Source organism: Prinia subflava, chromosome 2 (genome assembly GCF_021018805.1).
Source record: "Prinia subflava isolate CZ2003 ecotype Zambia chromosome 2, Cam_Psub_1.2, whole genome shotgun sequence".
In the NCBI taxonomy this organism is placed as follows: Eukaryota; Metazoa; Chordata; class Aves; order Passeriformes; family Cisticolidae; genus Prinia; species Prinia subflava.
Window position 1 is genome coordinate 97,261,136 of NC_086248.1, and position 21,809 is coordinate 97,282,944.

Below are 21,809 nucleotides of genomic sequence, written 5' to 3' on the forward strand. Positions count from 1 at the left end.
AATGCTGTCTGTGCTTTCTGATCACCACTCACCTGTGCCCTTTCTCATCACTGTGCCCTCTCATTACACTGCTAGTTGAGAACATTGTACAAGTCTCACGTCTCTGACTGCTGTCTGCAGGCTATAGCCCATGATTTTAGGAACAACCTAGAAACTTCAGTCATGAAAGCAGCTGGACTGCACATGTAAAAGCAGAAAGCTACAAATGTTTTAGGAACAAAACTTCCAAAACCAGCTTTTAACAATTTTAACGTGATTTTCTGTACAAAGTAACTTTTCTTGGGAGACAATTGTAAAAAGTAAAATGAGCACAAACCATTTTAAGGGCCTTGGTGTTGTTGGGGTGTGCAGGCAGCATTTCAGCACGATACCTGTCCGTCTGGGAATCAGCTAAGGCAGAAGCACACGGGAGGTGCAAGTGCCTTGTGTAGAGGCATTAGCAAGTGGTGGAAAAGGTGATGCCACCAGTGTCTGCCTCTGCCCTGTCTGAGCTGCTCCAGGTGTGTTTAACTTGCATTTTAAAACGAAAGAGATGTTTTTGCAGCAGCAGGCAGAGTAGGAAGCTGAACACCACCCGGACAGCTGGCACCAAAGCACTGCAAGCGTAGCAGTCGCGGCCACGGGAAGAGATAACTTCTGTTTGCTTTATGTCTCACACCATGCACGATCCAAAGCAGTCAGCTGCTTAAGAGCATCTACCTCCACACCAACAGCTGGAGGGAGTGAACTCCATAACCCTATCAGCCCAGATGCTGTATCAGAAATAACCCAGCCGCTGCCCTGGGTCCTCTCGGGGTGCCAAGCTGCCAACATCCAGCTTTTTGCGTGTGGATGCAAAGCCCGCTGCCCTCTCCCTCCTGCTGTCCATGTTTCGTGCGGGGAGTCGCGGGCTGCCAGCCATCACCCACCCCTGCCAGGCACGCATAGGGCATCGCTGAGTCCTCTGGCTGAGCAAGGCAGGGCCGCCGCAGTCGGGCACCCCACGGGCAGCCTGGGGCGCGAGGCCCGGCGGGGTGCCCGGAGCGCACCTTCCCCGCCGGGCCGTGCCGCCCCCTCGAACCCCCGCCCCTGCCGAGCCCCCTCCCCGGCTATAAAGCCGGCGGGCCGTCCGGGCCCCCTCCTCGCCGCTGCCATGGCCACGCTGCGCTTCGGGGAGCCCCCGGCGGAGCCGCCCGCCCTGCCCGCGGGCAGGTGGGCGGGGGGCGGCGGGCCCGGCCCGGCCTCGCCCGCCCTTAGGGCGCTTCCCGCGGCGGAGCCGTCGGAAGGGACGCCGGCGGCCTCGCAGCGTCGGAAGCGGACCAGCTTCACGGCGGCGCAGCTGGAGACGCTGGAGCTGGTTTTCCAGGACACCATGTACCCCGACATCTACCTGCGGGAGAAACTGGCCGACGCCACGCAGATCCCCGAGTCCCGCATCCAGGTGAGGAGCGCCGGCTGTGCCGCGCCCGCCGCGCCGGGGCCGCCCCGCCGCGCTCACCGCCGCTCTCTCCCCAGGTCTGGTTCCAGAACCGCCGCGCCAAGTCCCGCCGCCAGCGGGGCCCGCCCCGGCCCGGCCCCGCCGCGCCGCCGCCGGGCTGCCCGCGGCCGCCCCGCTTCGCCGCCCTGCGCGCCCCGGAGAGGCCCCGCTGCGCCCTCCCCGCGCTGGCCCGCACGGAGGACGGCTCGGCCCCCTACGCGTGGCCGCCGGCCGCCGGATTCCCCCCCGGCCCCGGCTTCGAGGGCTTCCCGCCCGGCCAGCCCGGCGGCGCCGAGCCCGCCTCGTTCGCGGGGAGCGCCGCCGGCCCCTTCCCGCCGGGCCGCGCCTTCTGCGGGCAGTACTCGCCCGTGTCGGACGCCGAGGACACCAGCGGCTACTCGGAGTCGGGCTCCGAGTGGGAGGAGAACGCGCTCGGCGCCTTCCGCGCCCTCTGAGCGGCGGGACGCGGCCCGGGCCGGGCCAGGTGAAAGGCGCAGCCCCGGCCGCGCTGCGGAGCCCTCCCGCCGGAGCCCGTCCCGCGGTGCGCTGCTCGGGCGGGGAGCAGTCACACACCGCGCTACCTCACACCACTGCTGCCTGCCACTGATGCACTTTATCGGGTAGTAACTGATTGTACCTATTTATTTAAGACAGATACGGGTCGGCTCCATCAGCTGAGGGCATCCTTTTACACTGTATTTAAAGCTTCCTTTTATCATGTTTAGTGTATCTATTTAACCTTCTTTAGCTAAAAAGCTAACCCAAACCCACTGTGTTTTGGGGCTGGGGGCTGGTCTTAGAAAAGAGTGACGGTCTGTCAGCGTTTTTTGACCAAGGAAAATAAAATAAAGGTTTACATTTTTGATCTGCTTTTGTGTGTACCTGGTACAGGGGCAAGGTTTCTTACCTTGGTTGACAGTGGGGTAGAGAGGTGGTGGATATCCCAGCTGCAGGTTCTCTTCCCAGGTCCTGGAGACCCATGGCTGCAGTTTGGGTGTCAATAAGCAACCTAAGGGACCTGAAGGACAGGTTACAGAAACTGCTTTAAACCTTCTCAGTCAGTGTTTATCTTAAACCTGCCCTAAACAAACACCCCCATCTCTAAATGGAAATGGCCTAAGTCTGGCCTAAGTCATACAAACCCCCAAATCCCAAGTGCTCAGACAAAAGCCTCAAGTCTGTCACTTAAGCCAAGGTTAATGTTAAACTAAGAGAAATGGGAGTATTTTGTGGACACTGTTTAGGCAGGGGTTACACAGAAGCTGTTCACATGATCAGTTGTGGGCTGAATGGCTCTGCACTGAGAATGGCAAAATCAGTAACAACAGAAGTCTCCTCTAATTCAATTTATTGAGGAGGGATACATTACTCTGTACGTATGTTGAGAATAAGGCCAATTCTTCCTGCTTACAAAATAGTACTTCAGAGCCTAGCAGAGCAAGTTGGACCTGAATGCAAGAAGCACAGGAAAAATCCATGTACTGGTGGCAGAAATACCCTAAATCAGGAATCATGCCCCACAGAATAAATTACCAATGCACAAAATCCCTCAGTTCCACCCCGTAACATACCTGTGTTTGTGAGATCTGGGACAGCTGAATGCTGGTTGGACTGCAAGCTTGCAAGGTGAAGTGGCATGGCAGGGTTGCTGATTAGTATTCTCCATCAAAAAAATCCCAGGGCTACCCTTGAAAAAAAACATGAACCAAAACCCAACCAACCTACCTCAGACACCATCTGTCCCAAGTGGACTTGGGTGCTATGCTTGGGACCAGGAAAACCCCAGAAGAGAAGCACTTGTAGGAAGAGACAGAAAATGAGACCATGGTTTCTTGGGGGCTCAGGGTAAATTCAAGTTTACTGATTATAAAAAGTCAAAGTAACCTGTCCTGTTCCTGCAGACTTCAGGAACAGTAGTTGCTGTGAGTTCTTGAGACTCCTGCTATGCTTGGGGCACACTCAGCAAAAGCAGTTGTGTTTGTTACTGTCACCAAAATCCAACATTATCTCTGACCCAACACATCAGCACCCAAGGAGAAATGCAGCCTTTTAAAGAAAAGAAAAGAAGTGTATATTCACATTGCCTACATAAGTGGGACAAATGACCCGTGAAAGTACGTGGGTTATCACAAATGACAGATCTTTCTCTGATATATTACCCTGCAATAATTAAAAACCCCAACATCAACAGAAAATATGCTGTAGAGCAAATCTAAGTATTCACATGTAAAAACCATCATACCTAAGGAATCAGAGTTGAGACTGGAGTGTAGTGGTTACTGCAATGTATTCTGTGTCCAGCAGGATAAAAGGTTGTCATGAAAAGCAGGTTCCCAAATCCTCTGCTAGTGTCTACAACTTGTCTCCTGCACAGTTTGGGATGCTTGCTATCAACAGGGCCAAATTACCCTCCTGGTGTTTTGTACTGGGAAGTTCTGCTCCTCAAAAGCATTCAGTGCACATGCTGAGCTTGAGTCCCAACAGAGCAGGATGGGGTCAGAGCAGAGGTGTGCAGAGGGAGCAGCAGGCACGTGAGTATAGGGGGCAAGGGGATGGATCCTTTCTCCTGAGTTAGCTGTAGAGCAAATTACTTCCCTGTCTGACTAAACTTATGTACCCTTAATTAGCCTCTGGCACCTTTCTCTGTTTACATGAAAAGGGTGCTGGCAGAGGACTCCTTGCTGTCTTCATCAGACAGATAGTAACACCGCAAAATAACCAGTGACATAATTCCAAAAACAATTGCAGGGACCACTATGATGTTCTATTGCATTATGAAAGGTAAGTTTTCCTGGGTAACTCAGCTAAATTACTGTTTATCATTATTTTATAGTGCCCCTTGTAAAATTTTTAAATACCTTTTAAAACAGCTACTTACCTCATCCTCATAACATTTCATTTTCAGCAATTAGCTTCTCTTAAAAAAATGACCTGAGACCATCTGCAAAAAATTTTGCATTTTTGTGAAATATATCAACTCTCATAGGTCAATTTATTCAGTTACAAATTTCATTGAGAATAAAAGATTTATGCATTTCTCTTAATTAACAGAACAAATTTAGCTAAATATAAACTCTGCACTAAAGTTTTGCAGTGGCACAATACCAACACAGAATACAGAAGCATCTTTAAACTATACAAAATTTTAAAATTGAAAATAATCCTGTTTACATATTCTTTATACATTAACATATAAAAGACCTTATTTAATGAGGCATCTAAAAGAATCAAAAACATCTCTACAGCTATCTGTGAAAATCCATATCTGGAAACAATTCATTACACAGAAGCTTTACAAGACTATTTAAACAAACCAATACACACTTTTTACAAGATTAACATTCCAAAAGGTATAGGCAGGTTATCACTTCTTATTTTTGCAGTTTACCTCGCTGGTTATCTTTAATTATAAAAATCTTCATATTTATATATGGTAGGTATTGTTGAATAACCAGTTATCTAATTTAAAACTTGTGCAAAACAAACAAGATTTGGAAAAACAATACATTTAACCAGTCACTTATATAAAATACCACCTAAAGCACTTCTTTTGCCCCGTATGAAGGGAAAAAGCCATAACCAATCTCTTTCTGGAAAGTTAACAGTTACATTTTTATATTCCTTCATAAGACTCCTTCTATAAGTTATGATAAATTAAGAGTTCCAACAAGACACTGACTGATCGATAGACCTGCCCAACATCCTCCAGTTTACAGCTTATGGTTGCTGGCTCTGTCCTGCTGCTGCTTCCTTAGATCAGGAACGCTTGGGCTTCCCAAGCTGACCTGGCAGCTCTGAAGAGCAACACAGAGGTGCAGCTTTACACAACAAAGACCTGCCATGTGGCTACTAACTCAAGCCATTTCCTCTTCGGCACTTCTAACATACCAGGAGATCCAACAGCAAGAGGTGTGCAGAATTAATCTGAACTTTTAAAAACTAAGTTCAAATTATATGAAGGTATGCTTTCAAGTTTACTATAATCAATGCAATTACTAAGAGATTACCAATTAGCAAAACTACTGCATGTGAATAACAAATGGAGAAATCTAACATAACGCTGGCCAGTAATGCTGGTTTCCTTAAGAAGCAGATATAATATATTTAAAAGGGTCCTTTCTGAGAGGTTTTCTCTTCCCTTATCTTCTGGCAGTTAGGGTATTTGGTGAAGCCTATAGAAAGGAAGAAGTTTTTCCAAAACTACTTGCTGTACACTTGGAAGGAAGTTTTCAGTCTCTGTTGGTGTTGTTAGCTGCAAAAGCATGTAAGTTTCCCATCTGGCTCAGACCACTCTGAATATGTGCAACATGGATCTCAACGTTATTCTGAAAACAACTATGGGAAGAAAAAAAGAAGGAAAGAAAGAAATGTTAAACCCCATATGTAAGAGTTATGTCTGAATATCTCTGCAGTCAAAAATCAAATGTGAACCTAGCCTGTACAAGAATTCAAATGAATCGGAGAGCAGTACATACAAATGCAACTTGACAAAGAAATGTGGGAAAATACATCTTGCACAAACAGCTGCAAGAAATCAGGAGTCACTGACTTGGGCACTTAAAGTAGGTTTTAACATGATCAGAGTTAGTGAAATTAAAATATTATGAAGAGATGCTAAAATGGCCAAAATAAGTACCACGAAATGGAAACATCATCACTTTCTTTGCTAGGTTCATCAACCTTTACTTGAATCAATTCCAATATGCAATTTGCAGGGTTCATTATAAAGAAGTTTCACTAATGTTTGTGGTTTGGTTTTGTTTTTCCTAATGAAAAACGCTATAAAACAGCATTTCTTGGTAATTATTTTGTAATCAAAAGGCCATCCTACTATCTTTGGAAAAAAACATTAAAATTTAAAAATTCATGTGAACAGCCTCCCATTATTATGTAGCAATACAAATAATAAGGATATAAAAGAATACTTAGCATTTAGGTTTATTTTCTAAATGACATAATTTGGCAGCATAAAATGCTGGTCACAAATTGCTGGAGGCTGCAGGGTACTCCAGACAAGTATCACTATGCTCTCGCTACCACATTTTTGCTATTTTTATGATGTCTCCTCAGGCAGCTGCTTGTGACATCTGTTGAAAAATGGCCCATCTAGACTACATTAGCCTTTGATCTGGCACAATATGGCTGCTCTTCTGTTTCTTGGCTTAAAATCTTGCCAATGGAAGCTGCTCAGAATCTCTTATTGTCTCACATGCCACCTTTTGATATTTTTAGACAAGAGGTTGGAGTATGCAAAAAGAATACTGAAATTGTACTGTTCTCTGGTTTAAAAAAATGGGTATTACTAGTGGGATTTCAAAATCTGACAATGTTCTGAAAGAAATTTTTAGTTGTCATAAATGACTAAAGAATAAGAAAGTCTAGCTGTTGCTGTATCAATTTAGCACTTTAAAAAAATTTTTTTAACATGTTACTTCACTGATAGGTTCAAAGAGAAAACGGCTCATTTCACATTCCCTTTAAGAAGCCCCCTTTCAGATGGGACCCTTCCTATAAGTAGAAGTTATCAGATTAAACCCCTTAATTACAATCAATGTTCACCTCTAAAATACAGTAAGAACTATCACAAAGTGTGTAATTAAGAATTAAATATTCAAAAAGTAATACCTGATATTTGAGGAGTCTATTGAATTCTTAATGTCATTTAATGAATCTGTTAGTGATTTAAATTCAAAGGAATTCAGATCACCTCCTTCTGCTAGACACTGTAGAAGAAGACAACAAAAATGTTCTCACAGTTCAGCACAAAAACTGGCAGAGCTTTAATACTACATATTGTAGGGAGAAGCTATTTTGTGCCAACTTTTTACCTTAATTTGCAGCAATATTGCTGTAAGTCTAGAGATAAGATCAGTTAAATTTTCACTCTCCACACAGAGTTGTCCTGTTGACAAGGTATTTGCTTGTCTGACGACCTCCTGGGCTTCCTCTTCACATCTGCGCCTCAGATCCGTGGGCTGGTCAGCAGGCTGGAGGCCCTGGTCAGGAGCAAGCTGCAGAGATATAAAAAGGAGAAATGAAGAATGAAGATGTCCTTTGCATTTGGTGCATGTGTGAAATGAGATGATTTCAAAGACAGTTCGTGTGTGTATGGTACACAGTGTTTTTTCTTTATGCATGTCTGCTTAAGAACAGGTATCAGGAAAAGTGTTGCTCAAAGGCAGCTCAAATTCCAGAGAAGGAATCCAACACAGCTACCAATAGTTTCATTTCAGAGTGACCTCCACTTATGCCCTATTCCCAGGAAATTCTGTTTCCTACTTAGGTTGAGCAAAACCACCAAGTACACAGAGATTCCAGCAAAATCTTACCTCATAGCAATACTGTTGAACTTTATGCAAAACTTTATTTAAGTCTTTGTTTAGTTGTTCTAGATCTAGAACAATTGTTGCATATCTCCTCTGAAACTCAATGCCAATTGGCATGGAATAGGATTTCTGTGGAAAACAAAGCATGTTAAAGTTAATGCAATACTGTACAATTACAGATTTTGAACTCATCAAAAGGAGTTTTTACTTGAAAATAATACTGAGATATTTGAAATCCCAGTGTCAAATAGAAAAATGTTAACATACAAAACATTAAAATGCAGTATTACTGTTTATAACTCCAAGTGAAACTGTGCAGGTAACAACCATGCTTTTATTCCCATCGTGAAGTGCTACAATAATCTATGGTGGTGAATGGTACAGAAGATGACACTGGTCTGACTTCCTTGTTCCTCCAGTAGCTGGGCATGGCTTCTCCCTCCTGGCTGAGCAGAAAACTATCCTGCCAGCAGGGGAACAGTACAGGGCAATGCGGCCTCGGCCACCTCTGCTGCAGGGTGGGAGGCACTTTTGGCTAGTAAGTTACTGGGCACTTGAGGATGACTCAGTGCTGCACACCTTCTGTTACAGCTAACAGTTCTGCCAAAAAAGAGCCTTACTAGAGCTTATATTTGGTAACAGTATTTTGTAAGCATGACTTTCCACAAAAAGAATAAGTACCGAAATACAGTACCTTTTTTCTTATACTCTTTTCAGAATACAACTTGACATTGTTTGGGTGATATTTATGAAATTGAAACAAAACATACAATTTATTATAAAATTTCCTCTCCAAATTGCCTCTTGCAAGAGAAGCTAGAGGTAGTTCCAGCCATAGGATTGAGATACAGGTACCTCCTACAATCAAAACTTGTAGCTATAGATTTCACACACAAGATAAAGCAAATTGCAAAGTCAAGAGCCTCCATCAGGATAATCCTGGTCAAAATCTCAAAAGGTTTAAGTCATGAGTTCAGTTCAAAGTTCCCCATTAAACCTAACCACTGAGATGATCTCCAGGGATTTACAAATCTGAATACCAACTTAACAGGGTTTTAAATTAACACCATAATTTCCGAATGCACTGGAAAGTAGCACAATTTTAGCATACTTTCTGACGCTCTGGAAGACAAAAAAATCAAATCTTTCAGACCTTCTCCAGTGACCAGTTCCCTAAAAGCAAACTGGACTGCTTCAGCTTAGCTGTGAAAGCTGCAGATAATTATGAATTTCCTTTTGGAGAGGAATGGCTAAGGGCATTCTATGTGAGTGATGGCAAAAGAAACATTTCTCAGCACCAGCACTATTTCTGACCTGGGCACAATCCAAGACCTGGAAACACTGATGAACAGCTAAACTGACAAAGATGGATGGCCTTCAGTAGATTGAAGCAGGTAACACCTCTGTCACCAGGGATCTAGATGCTTCCCTGAGACAACCAGCATTACCTCTACCTTGTTTTTACTGCAGGTCCTTTCAATTTATACTTGTTTATCCAAATATTTACTGGTTTATGTACAAAGTAATTTGTTTATAGCCTGCAACCTAGACTAGTACAGTGATGTCAAGAAAAATGAGACAAAAAATGTACAGTTGTATACATTATTAACTCCTCTGAAGACATCCCCTGACTCGTGTAAATTTATAATTATTGCCAGATAATAATGGCCTACATTCAGTATAATTTTTGATTTTTGTCAGTTCCATTTATTTCTATGTTGAACTGGTCATTAAACAGAACTCTTCATAAAAGGATTACTTTAAACCAAACAGCAGTGGTACTCTTAACAATTGTCAAATGACAAATGTATGAATTATTACCATAGTCTGACTATTAAAGTACACCTGAATGAACTCAAAGGATTCAATTTGATTCATGTTCAGGTATGTTATTGATGCCAAAGTGAATTGGGGTCAGAAAAAGATTCTTGTTCAAAGAAAATATATTTAAAAGGAGAATCAACACATATTCAGTTGCACAAACATAGATGGGATTGCCAAGGGACAAAGAGGCTTAGAAGATGAGCTAAGAATATGGCCCAATAGGAAGGTATCACATCCTCTATTTTTATCAGGACAGCCTTGAGTAGTAGTGGGGGTTGCTTTATGTTTGCTGCTTTTCAAAGGAAATAGAGAAGGGAAGAATTTCAAAGTATCTCAAAGTACTTAGAACCAGGTTACAATTGAGCTAAAATGTATCAAATTTGGCATCTGTTTCTAGAATTCATTCCCAGTTACTTTTTTCCTCTTTTAATTACGTGGAATAAGGAGACCAAGAAAAGTAACAATACAGGTAGTTTATGACTTAATAGCTGAGCTAACATTCAGGTTCTTGCTGGAGGAAGGATATTGTCATTCCTACAGACGTCCTTATCTATGCAAAAGTACGAATATCTCAGAAAAAAAAAATTAAGAAGAGTTGGTAATTTTTCATTATGAGAGTTGCAGGTTGCAATGACATGTTTTAATCTCACTTCTCTTTGCATCTAGTTTAGTTACTAACACACAAAATTAAAAGACATTTGATGTACAGGAAAAATAATGTAGTAACTGAAAAGATAACAACAAGGTTTTGAAGAACAACACCATGACACAGAAGAAGAAAATTACAGAGACGCAGGGATGGGGCAGTAGTAAGCATAGTAACAAAATGCACACTTGCACATGATCATTGTAGGCACAAAGAGAAATCTCATCACAATAAATCACATCGTTCAACATTCAAATATTTACCTGGAAAAAAAAATCAACTGTTTTGTTTCAAGAAATAAAAGGAACCCTTCTTCTCCACAAACCTTAGCCTTCTGTACACTGCAGAGACAACAGCCTGGAGAGATGCTGGCAGAAGGCTGAGACTGAGAGCTTTCTCAAGTTAATTTATAGTCATGGGTGGTAGAAGAGCCACTCTTATAATTTTGATTTACTGACTCCTGATTAGACAAAGTTAGCAAGAAAAACTATGCTGCTGCTGCTGCTAATTACACTGCAGCTGCTGGGGTACTGTAACTTTAAATGCCAGTCAAGGGCACTCATGGCTTTACAAAAAAATCTCTGAAATGAGTAACTGCTTTAACCAGAAAGCTGAGATAAGTATTTACCATCTGCAAAACAGTTTTAGCACAATGTCTTACCATATAAACCTATATGCCAAATTCTCAAGGTACACAGTATTTCCTTGCTTTGTGTGTTAACTGACATGTGCTATCCCAATGTTAACACTAATCAGTTTCCAAAGCACAGTGCTTTCAAAGGAGAATTATATTGGAAACAACTGAGCTCTCTGACTTATCTTTAAAAATAATAAAGACATTTCATGTCATAGAAAGCAATAAAATACAGGTTTTATTTAGACTACGCTCCTAATTAAATTTATTTGCATTTGCTGTTAAATCATATCCTGTTTTAATAACTGAAAAGAGAACATTCTCACCAGCTTTTCTGCTTCCGTATTCATCTCTCTCAATTGTTTGATGTGTTCCTTCTTGATCATAAGGATTTTCGATAACCTGGTCTAAAACAAAGGAACTATTTTTAGAAAGAATAGGTCCTGAAGCAGTTTTGAAATGCCATACAAACTAAAGATAAAAACTATACTTGTTTCTTTCATAATTTAAAATGTATTTCTCAGTTGTTGATCAAGTTAAGAAGCAGAAATAAAAATTAATTAAAATTAAATGATGGATTTTCCAGAGATTTTTAAAGTGATTCCAAGTGCCCTAAATTGATGAGTGCTAAAATCCATCAGCTGGAATTCCCTGCAGGAAGACTAACATGATTTATGGCCAGCTAGAGGCTGAAAGAGAGCAAAGGGTGTTATGGTCTACAGTTAGTATCACTCACCTTACTATACCTTTTTCCCCCCCAATTCTCAGCACCAGCCCTTTGTTTACTCCTGCAGTAAACCCTGGTATAGAGATTGGATCTATTTTATACAAAACAACTCTGGGCTTTCCATTTCCCTCTTCTGTAATGGGAATATCCTGTGTCTCCTGCCCTGGGGACCTAGCAGGCTGAAGTGGAAATCACTGGGAGCACTTTCAACACACTCATCACTCCTAAAACAATTCATTCTAGGGCCCTGAGAGAAATCCCATCTTCACTACAACCAGCAACACTTTTATTACTGGAGTAAGCAGAGAAAAAAAAATCAGGTTTTTTAAATCCCAGAGGGGTTAACTGCATCCTAGCAGTGAAACATGTGACTGGGAGAAATAGGAACTCCTAGTTCAACACACATACGATTTATATATAATCACTTTTGTGATTTTTAAATTCAGGCTTAATTCAGCCAGGCTGCTTGCCCTCACAAATTGTAATTAAAAAATTGTTCCAGAATCTCTTTCAGCTAATGAGGAATATTCTGGGAATTTCCATGCTAAATGCATTCTTTTTCACTTGACAGCAAATTGTTTGAAATTGCCAAACAGAAAAAGCTGGTTTTCAGCTAAATATAGTGTTCCCTCCTTGTTTTATCCCTGTTTATTAAGAGACAATAAAAGCATCTATTCTCCACTGTTCTTCCACCAGACTAATCACAACCCAAGCCTTTTCAGACTCCACTCTCTTAAAGAGCTCTTCATCTCAACCTTTTTTTTTTTTTTTGGCCCTTTTTGTATCTTTTTCCATTTTCTGCCATCTTTCCTGTGTGTGAGATCAGGAAGCCTGTAACAGTATTCTGAAAGACACACCTGGAAACTAAACCTGTAAAGTGACATCAATACTTCTCTCCTTCTATTCCAAATATTTTACCAGATGCATCTTACAATGGATGGTGAGCCATGATCAGAGGCACAGAGGTAACACTGCATGGGTTATCAGCTTCCCAATTCCAGCTGCTCATTTCTGTCCTTGTGCTGAACCCCAGTGCCAGCACTTGCATTTCTGCTCTTTGCATTTTGCATGAAGAACCCAATCACAGAAGAGACAATGACAAAAAAATAAATTCAGAAGGGTCAAGAAATAAAAGTAAAATTGTTACTTGTGAGGTGGATTGTTTCTCTGATCTAGTTTTTAACACACCACACAAGTGTCCATGTTGCCAATAAAACACCTGGGAGGAAGAAAAAGCACTGTATACCATCTGCCACTGCTGCCAAAAAGTTACTTGTCAAACTCTGCTGTCATCACCATCCAGCAACTGCCTAACACATTCTTCTCCTTCATGAAGTTGATGAGTCCCCAAATTAATGCAGAATATATAACTTGTTCCCCGAATTTGCAAAGCATTTGATTCTTAACTTCTACTTTGATGTGCAGACATATGTGAGGATGCACAGTGCTAGTTCTCTATTTGATGAGCTTGGATTTTCTGTTATATTCATCCTATTCCAAGATATATTCCAGTGATCAGGATAATCTGATTCTAAGGATTTTCACTGTATCTATCATCAACTTTCTTTCAGGGGTACATTTTATTACATTGACCTCCATTTTCATTTGCCAGTGAATGCTATAATTCAGTCTAGCCCTATTTGTCTTGAGAAATTTTCACCATAACTCATCCTGTTCACTGTTGCAATTCATAGCTCTCAATAAAATGGAAACAAGTTTTCAGTACAATGCTTTTCCACATTAAAAGAAATGAAGGAACAACCCAACCAGAATGTTTAGATTTTCACTTCTGATTTCACTTGTTAGTCATAAAATACGAGCTTTTCAAAATGCAGTGTGTGATAACTTACTATGCAAGATTTTCAAAATTTTCATAAGGAGAAAACAGCCAAAAATCGAGTACCCGTTTTCAGATTGCTCCTCCTGCATTTAAGTTGGGAAGATCCCTCCTTTCTCCACATGCAGACACCAGGTCACAGCTGTGCCCATGCTGCATCACCACACTCCCTCTACCGGGCATGCAGCGACCCTGCCAACATCTGCTTTGTCCTACAGAGCTGCCTCCCACTCGAATTTTTTACTCCAAAACAAAAAAGGAAGCAGGGAGGAAGGAAAATAAAAAAAGCTGTAGCTGAATACCTGGAAAAACATCCTCCAAATTTAAATACTGCCTAGAATGCACAAATGCAGTCCATCAATTCTGACCTGCCATATAGCATATGAAATATTTAAGGATACATTACATAATGAATTAAGCACAAAAGACCTTTAAAAAAAAATTACTGATTTATTGCTGACTTTATTCTTAATAACATGTTAATGTTTGAGCCAGTCCTCTAATACATTGGTCCACAGTCTCAGATGTCAAAATGTAACAGGTAGTAATAAATATAAAGATTTAGAAAAACTGAACAGTGTAGAACAGTGTAGAACAATTATTAAAATAGTCGTTACAAGTCCCAATGTTTGCTTAAAACTTCATGTTATAGGTAGAGAATATCCCTAATATTTCTTTGTCATTGTATGCATGGGATTTAGAATTCACTTCCTCTTCTTCCAAATTAATTTCAGATAAGGGAAATAAGGGGCTGGGTTGAAATCTTATTTGAAGTGTGCTCTGTATTTTCTGTTTTGTCCAAAATTCTTCCCATAAAATTGTTTCTTTGTGGTCTTAGAAATAACTGCCTGGCAACAGTTTTCCAGAAAGTTTTCTTGGAATCAAATGGTTTTTGACCATTTACTTCCTTAATCAGCATTAAATCAGAAAAAGGAATTTGGCTTTTCTTAAGTACCAGTCTATCAGAAAGGCTAAAATACCCTGAGCAGCAACCCTTAACATAAAAGGACATCTGGACTGGTGAACACAGTTAATACAATCAATAACCAGCATTCACCAGTCTCGTGCATTTCACAACATCAAATTTCAGTACCTCCTCAACCTTCTAATTAAAAAATTGATTCTTACAAATGATGCTTTGAGTCCTTCCATAAAAGTTTAAGCCCAGTGATTCTTTGTTGTTGCTCAAATAGACAAACGCCAAAAATCTGTGGATTCATTTTGTTTGAAGTATTTTGAAAATCTTCAATCAAAAATACATATTAATATGCTATCTTTGTAAAATGCCACCATTTGCAATACAAGCAAGAGGCCTATACTTGTAAAATTCAAATTTCCTTACAGTAGTAATACACAACCAGACGTGACTGACAAATCCCACATCTTCATACTCAAAATGCAGAAACAATATCATAAACAGATCCATTTGAACTACTAAGTAGGTGTAAAGCTCAATACACCTTAGTTACCTAGTCTCACTGATCATACTCCCTGACTCAAACAGGACAGCTGCAGATACAGTTTAGATGCATACAGACTGTATCTTTTGTGTATGTCAATTTTACCATAGTTAATCTTATAGCAACCACATCTATTTTAAATTTTCTTAGCTAAGCTAGATGCCATGCCACCTTTTTCAAAATCAGCTTCACACAAGTTTCTTCTAAAAAAGCTGAATAGATGATTCTGTCAAATAAAATTAATTCTGTTGAATGGCTCAAATGTTAGTGTGTCATGTGAGCTACTGACACAAATTTATTCTTTTGACCAATTACACAGACTTTCAAATCTGAGAGGCATTTTATTTCTCAGTTCTTAATATTTTAAACATGAATCATTCCAATCCCCTTTGTTCAAAACTGCTTTCCTTGTTAAAGACTTCAATCACTGATCTTAATCTAAGCTAACATGAGCAATTACATTCTTCCATCATCCTGGAAAATGCTTCAATGTGTTTTAATATTCAGCGAACCTCAGCTTCCTAACATTACTTGTCTGTGTTCTTTTGAACTGGTGCACAAAAACCACTGAGGAACTATGTCATAAAGGTGAAGACAGGAAGGTGTTTTTTGTGTAATGTTATCTATAAAATGAATGTTTGCTGGCATGGAAATCAGTGCTGCTTTTCATCTCCAAGAGAGTAGAACATTATATAACATAAAACATATATGATAATGCATATAGGCAAATGTTCTTTGCATAATACAAGTATATATTAAATAAATAGTCTTCAAGTCTGCACATAGAAATAATGCTTTTTTAAAAAAATAAAATGGTAGAGCTGGGAAAATAAGACACTTTTGAAGATCTCAGTAGTCTGAAAAGCAGCATATTTCACAGTGAGAAAATTAAGAAGGGGGAATAAAAACAAATATGAATATCTCTTCAAAAGTTAATTTGGCTATTACCATATCTGTCATAAATTAACAGAAGGTCATTGAACTGCAGAAGAATTGCCAGAATAAACACAAAAGCACAATAAACAACAAAATCAAGAACTGCAGTTAACACTTACCACTTGAATGAGGAATTCTACTGGAAAGCCTCCTAGTGTTTCACTATCTGTGCCTGAAATTTTGTTTTTCCATGAAGATTGTCCTAATAAAGGATCACTGTCCTACAAAGGATAAAACATCTAAATGAATAGCTTCTTTTTAGAGAATTTTGCAAAATTTTGATCTTGCTAAATGACATCAGAAAATTAATCTCAAAAACTTTTTCAGGTAACAGCTTCGACATGTATCAAAAATGCTTCAGTGATGAATACCACTTGAAAAAAGTGACTTACTGTGATTGGGGACTGGAGTGAGGGCGTGTATGGCAATCGGGGAGGAGTCATGAAGAAGCGCGACGGCCGCTGTTTCTGCCCGAAGGCAGCGATCGGCATGGTTTCATGAGGCTCGTTACTCTGCCAGACACAGAAAGGGAAAGCAAGGAGATACTTCACTGTCTGATTAATTTTTACCCTTTTGGAACACATAATTTATTTCTGGGATCTGGACTAGCCATGTGTATCCACACCCCAACCCAACAGCATGAAAAGATTAACATATTGCTTTTGGTCTAGGCAGGAGCTTCAAATCCTAATGTGTTGCTGGAGTTTTCAAAGTGTTCTGGCATCACATCAAACAAAACCTGCATGGACATTTCCAAAAATGCTATTGGCAGACAAATCACAACAGGAGTTGAGCAGAGGCCCCAAATTCAGACCAGGACAGAGACTAGAAGAATTACGTAGATCCAACACTATACAAGATACAAAATAAAGTGAGTTCCTCCAGAAATCTTGCAGTCTAGGCTGGACTGTCTGGCAGGAACAAAGCCTTGGAGCTGGGAGATAACCTCCAATTATTTGACCAAAACAACATACTCCCAGGTAGCTTCATTAGCTACCTTAGCTAACTTAACTGAAATTAGCTAACTTAATTTCAAACTTAATTTCAAAATCAAATTCAGTCAACTCATAATACTTGTTTGCAACTTCCACAGGCTTTTCCTGACTTTGGCAAATCACAAAGGGCCAGGTTTTCTTGAAAATTTTCTGCAAATCCTGGCAGGATCCCATTGCAGAATTCTCTTTGGGATCTTATACCACTCATTGTATTTCTGCATACCCAACTCAGGCCATTGTAACAGCCTACAATAGGTGGTCTAGTAAATTATTCCACCCTGAGCCATTGTGCTTTAATCATAGAGGATTATCCTGTTCTGTAAAACCATAAACAGTGAAAGTTCATGATCCTGGAATCTGTTTCTACTTTATGACAATGCCACCTGGGTGTAATATTTTTTATTGTCTTATTTTTGATTAAAGCATATCATTATGGATTTTTAATTTTCATTTTCTTATTACAGCTACTTTTAGAATGTGTCAATAATACTTACAAGGACTTCATAATCTGGGACTGTGTGTGTTCCAAGACCTGCCCTGTCAAAAGTCACTCTGTAGGTGGCATTTAGGGTGTCTACAGCATCAATTTGCCCAGTGAACAGACCATCATGGACACCTCGCAAACGGGCTGAAAGAAACAACAGGACCAAGAAACCAAACATTACAATGCTACCAATGCTATGATATGAATAACAAAACCAGATTTATTACATCTTTTGCAAGTAATTCTTTATATGTATACTCAAAGGCCAGAGATTAAATGGAAAAAAAAAAAAAAAAGAGCAAATCCAGAAAAAAGGTATATAATAGAAACATTACCAAGTTTTTTACAATATTTAAGTTTGAAGGTCAAATAGTTCCCAAATCTAATCCTTAGCACTACACTTGTGTCTAAGAAACTCCTACTATTTCATACCCAAAACCTTCTGACACACAGATTTTGCAGGCAAAAGTCAATTTCCAGATGATTTTGCACAGCATTTCTCTCTGAACACCTCCTCTGACAATGGCAAATTTAGCAAAAAAGAGTGTGGAAGGCAGCTCAAGGATACAGGTCTAGGAGAGTGAGAGAGGCAGTGTGGAGCATGCCTGCTCTTCAGCAAGATCTAAGGGCAGTGGTGTTCAATAGAAAAAATGCAATGAACAGTAGTGACTTGAACAGGAGATGCTGAAGTGAAAATGAAAAGCACTTGGACCAAAATCAGACAGGAGGGAGGAATTCAAATTTTCAAAACCTGTGGAATGCTTTCAACAATATTCCTTCCTCAGTTATGTGTAAGGTTTTTTTAGTAAGGCAATGTCATGTTTAGCATATACATCCAACTACACTGCAATATCAATAGTTTCTTTTTCAAAACAGGTAGTTTTACATTTATGGAAAAATAAAGTTCAAGTTTTATATTAGGTCAGACTTTAAAATCAGACAACACTCAATATTTTGAAATTAAGCATCTCCCTCTTGTCAAACTTTGTTACATATGTAAAAAACTAGACATGTAAAAACTCCTACAATTTGAACAGCAGAAATAATAAGCCATACTAAGTTTGCACCTCAAAACCTTATCACTGTTTTAAAAATGCTACCTAATCTTCACAAACATATTCTCAATGAACTAACAAAAAACCAATAAAATTTTTGGTGTTTTACATTTATTATAATTATGTATAAATGTATTGTGACTTACTAAAATCTTTGCAAAATACACGTGGCTGCTTATTTTGTTTGTTTTTAAGACATTACCTGTAACTTTTGTTCCTATTACAAGCGGCAATGGAATTTCTTCTGGAAGATCTTTGAACTGTGAAAGATCTGCAACTTTCCGCTGCTGCAAAAGTCTGATTTTCTGCCGTTTCTGTTTTAATGCTGATCTCTCTTCCTCAAAGAACGCAGAGGAACACCTGTAGTATCATTAGATAAAATTACACTTAAATTCATAACTGAAATATATATGGTGAAGGCACATCAAATAAATAGGTACAGTTTAAAAATCAGTGAGAGAAAATGAAAAGGCTTGGGGTGATGTGTTCAAGAGAAAAAAATCCCATTTAATGTATTTAGACAATCTTACTCCTCAGAATTCTCACCCTTAAAATAAGAGTCTATTTTAAAATAATACTCAGGAATAGAAGCTGTTGCATTAGTATATCTAAAGAGTACAACTTTTTAGGATTTTTCCTGCTTATAAGGATCCATCTAGGATTATAATAAAGCTAAAGCTGGCCCCAGTCTGCTCTGGATTCCAGTTCAATGCGTGTGAGGAGGGCATCCTGTGAGTGCCCTGGCTGCCAGCACTTACTGATACACAGGAGATCCCTTTCTCGTGTGCTTATCAGCTCAGTTAAACTGACTCAGTATGAAAGGGCACCAGGCTCAGCACATAAAAGGGCCCTTCTCTGTCTCATCTCCTTGCACCTGCGCAGAGCACAGCCCCAAAATCTGTCACACAGATGAACTGTTCTGAGACTGATCACAGTAAAAGTTTATTTGATCTGGGGCTACTGTGTAAAATCAAATCATCTGTAGTAGTCCCCTTCCCCATTTTGGGGGGTACGGTCCTTCTTAAAATGCAATCTAAAACATGGAAGGCTTACTCCCAAAGTGCTTGCTTTTTATTAATTTTCATTTCTAACCTACTGAACAGGCAAGATTCATGAGGGAGATAAGCACAAAGCACAAAGACAATAAGGACTCAATCCTAGCTTTCATTGCTTACTAAAAAAAGTGTCTTCATTCTTGTGTCACTGAAAAAAGTGATTTTAAGAAGGTGCACAAATGCTATTTTAAGTCTGCCTGACTGCAGAAAGTTATTCATCAAATAATTTGCCACCTTTGTTAATTGCTTTACTGCAGTCAAATGCAGATTAAACATTTTCTGTGGAACTCATACAGTTATATATTGATTACTGATTAATAAGAAGTTCTATTTTATAAAGTTATTTTAGAAGACATAGTAAACTCTGCTGCTGATTCCCTCTACTACACTACAAATTATTTTCTGATTTAAATCCCTTCAAGGTGTTCCTCAGTCATCTCCAACCCAGTACTAAGAAGTCAGCTCCTTTTACCAAGTCTGCTTCTATTACTCCTATTACATGCTGAAACAAACATTCTTAGGCTTTCTTCTGTATACCCCCAATGGCAGAGTTCCACAAAGCCCTTTCACTTTTCCCCACAATTTCTCTTCCTGGCATTGTGTACAAGAAGACTGTAAGCACTAAGCTGCCAGGAAGCTGAGGCTATTTGGTTTCACACTGACCAACAGTTTCACACTCTGTATGCACACATCAGTTGCCTTCTATCTTATACGTGTTTTCTGAGTTGTATGGGCCATAGGCCACCTGTTTTCTCCCAGTGTTAACACAATGAGATCCTAGTCCTAAGCAAGACATGGGAAAAAGCATAGGCAGGAATGAACTGAAGCTGTGAGGTACTTTTGTCATGTAATGCAGAGATGCACTGCACAGAAGGTTCCCATATGAGGCTTTCCAACCACTATCAGCACAACAATCACCACTAGTCTTTGCACAGCCAGAAATTCTGTTGTAGATTGAGTAGGTGTGTGTCCCACTCACCAGTTTACCACTGAAGAGCAGAATGTGTTTACCTGGAATCATGTACTATTCCAGAGGTCCTCATTAGGAATTTAAAATATCTGGAAAAGGATGTGGCAGATGTAGAGAGGGGTGGTGGTTGGGAAACTTACGATGAGCTTACTAGGATGTTCTCATTTATTGATGCTATTGACTTCATATTTACTACTGGGGAGGAACAGGTATGAAATAATGCTTGCAGAGGGTTGTGAATATCAAGTTGCAAAATGCAGGTCAGATCCTCCATTGAGGAGAAGAATGGCTAACCACAAGACAACAAAATAGGCAAAAAAAAAGAAAGAAAAAAGAAAAAAAATCAATACGGACTTCATATTTGTCCTTCTAATCATGTCCAGGGTCTTGCATCAAGAACAGCAAATATCACCTGATGCTTTTTGACTTGTACTCTTAGAAATACAAATTTAAATGCTGATATACTAATCACTGACCTTGGAATGTCCCTACAACAGCAACTACTGTTTTACTGATAGCTTGGATGGTCTTAAAAAGTCTCTGTCCCAAATGCTGAAACTATGGATGTAGAAAGTATTTACAATATATTTCTGGCTTCTGTTAAAGGAAACTTCCACCCCAATGTTCCTCAAACACATTTAATAAAGGCTATTCCATCTTCATGCCATCCTGTGAAAAAAATGAAGATTAAAACTATGGTACAACTCAAGACTGCAAATTCATTAGTTTTCTGTAGAGACTTCTTAAGGGGTTGAACATTCTTCTCAGTTTTTACCTTGCTTGTGAGATTGTGAACTAACAGAGGAATCACCACCATCACGTAGTGGCAGGACAAGCAGATCTAAGCTTAATTCATATCCACTGCTAGTTCACAAGCCAAATCAAGTTTACACAGAGTACACAAAACTAACTATTACCTCTTCCTTCTCCTGGAGCATATCTTTCCCCACAGTCTACAGGAATCTTACAAGCTTTGCAGGCTCTCATGAAGGATACTGCTGTGTCAATCAAACACACTGTTGATGTGTGACAGGACATTTAAGGTAGCAGCAGAAATAAGAAAATACTACAATACACTTCAACAACAACAAGATGCCAACCATGTGCATAACTATCATAGAGAGACTATGATCCTCTGCCATCAACACTGTGGGTGCAAAATATCTTAATTATTTTTTTTAATCCCTCATGGGAGATAGCAGTGTTGACATGGTATATAGCTTACTTCCATATGATAAGGACAGACAGAAGAAATTTTTAACAAAATGGTAAAATAAAAAAATCTGCTCTAGAGGTAGATGAAAATTGTCATGAAAAATATTTAAATGATTTAGAATAATTCAAAGTCTTTTAAAACTAAGGCCAAAGACCACTCTTGACGTCTCTTGAAAGAGACTACCAGTA

General features: G+C 39.8%; 2 protein-coding genes across 2 annotated transcripts in view; one reads left to right on the forward strand and one right to left on the reverse strand.

Moving 5' to 3' along the window:
* Window positions 1–1,120: 1,120 nt before the first annotated feature.
* MIXL1 (Mix paired-like homeobox) lies at window positions 1,121–2,350 on the forward strand. Its single transcript, XM_063391138.1, has 2 exons — window positions 1,121–1,420; window positions 1,495–2,350. Exons 1-2 carry the CDS (start codon window positions 1,133–1,135, stop codon window positions 1,909–1,911), a joined length of 705 nt encoding a protein of 234 aa, XP_063247208.1. The 5' UTR covers window positions 1,121–1,132; the 3' UTR covers window positions 1,912–2,350.
* Window positions 2,351–4,429: 2,079 nt separating this feature from the next.
* Window positions 4,430–21,809, reverse strand: part of LIN9 (lin-9 DREAM MuvB core complex component) — a 38,835-nt gene continuing 21,455 nt past the window's right edge. The window contains exons 7-15 of the mRNA XM_063391137.1: window positions 18,583–18,740; window positions 17,336–17,469; window positions 16,239–16,358; window positions 15,966–16,067; window positions 11,213–11,293; window positions 7,786–7,911; window positions 7,285–7,467; window positions 7,082–7,179; window positions 4,430–5,791 (exon numbers count right to left, since the gene is read on the reverse strand). Coding sequence (XP_063247207.1) covers window positions 5,686–5,791; window positions 7,082–7,179; window positions 7,285–7,467; window positions 7,786–7,911; window positions 11,213–11,293; window positions 15,966–16,067; window positions 16,239–16,358; window positions 17,336–17,469; window positions 18,583–18,740 — 1,108 coding nt within the window. The 3' untranslated portion in view covers window positions 4,430–5,685. The remainder of the gene's footprint in view (window positions 5,792–7,081; window positions 7,180–7,284; window positions 7,468–7,785; window positions 7,912–11,212; window positions 11,294–15,965; window positions 16,068–16,238; window positions 16,359–17,335; window positions 17,470–18,582; window positions 18,741–21,809) is intronic.

Excerpts from the sequence above, each read along its gene's own strand:
- MIXL1 (XM_063391138.1), top strand. The coding sequence starts at position 1,133 with ATGGCCACGCTGCGCTTCGGGGAGCCCCCGGCGGAGCCGCCCGCCCTG. Across the intron at positions 1,421-1,494 it reads TCCCCGAGTCCCGCATCCAG|GTCTGGTTCCAGAACCGCCG; the intron begins GTGAGGAGCGCC and ends CTCTCTCCCCAG.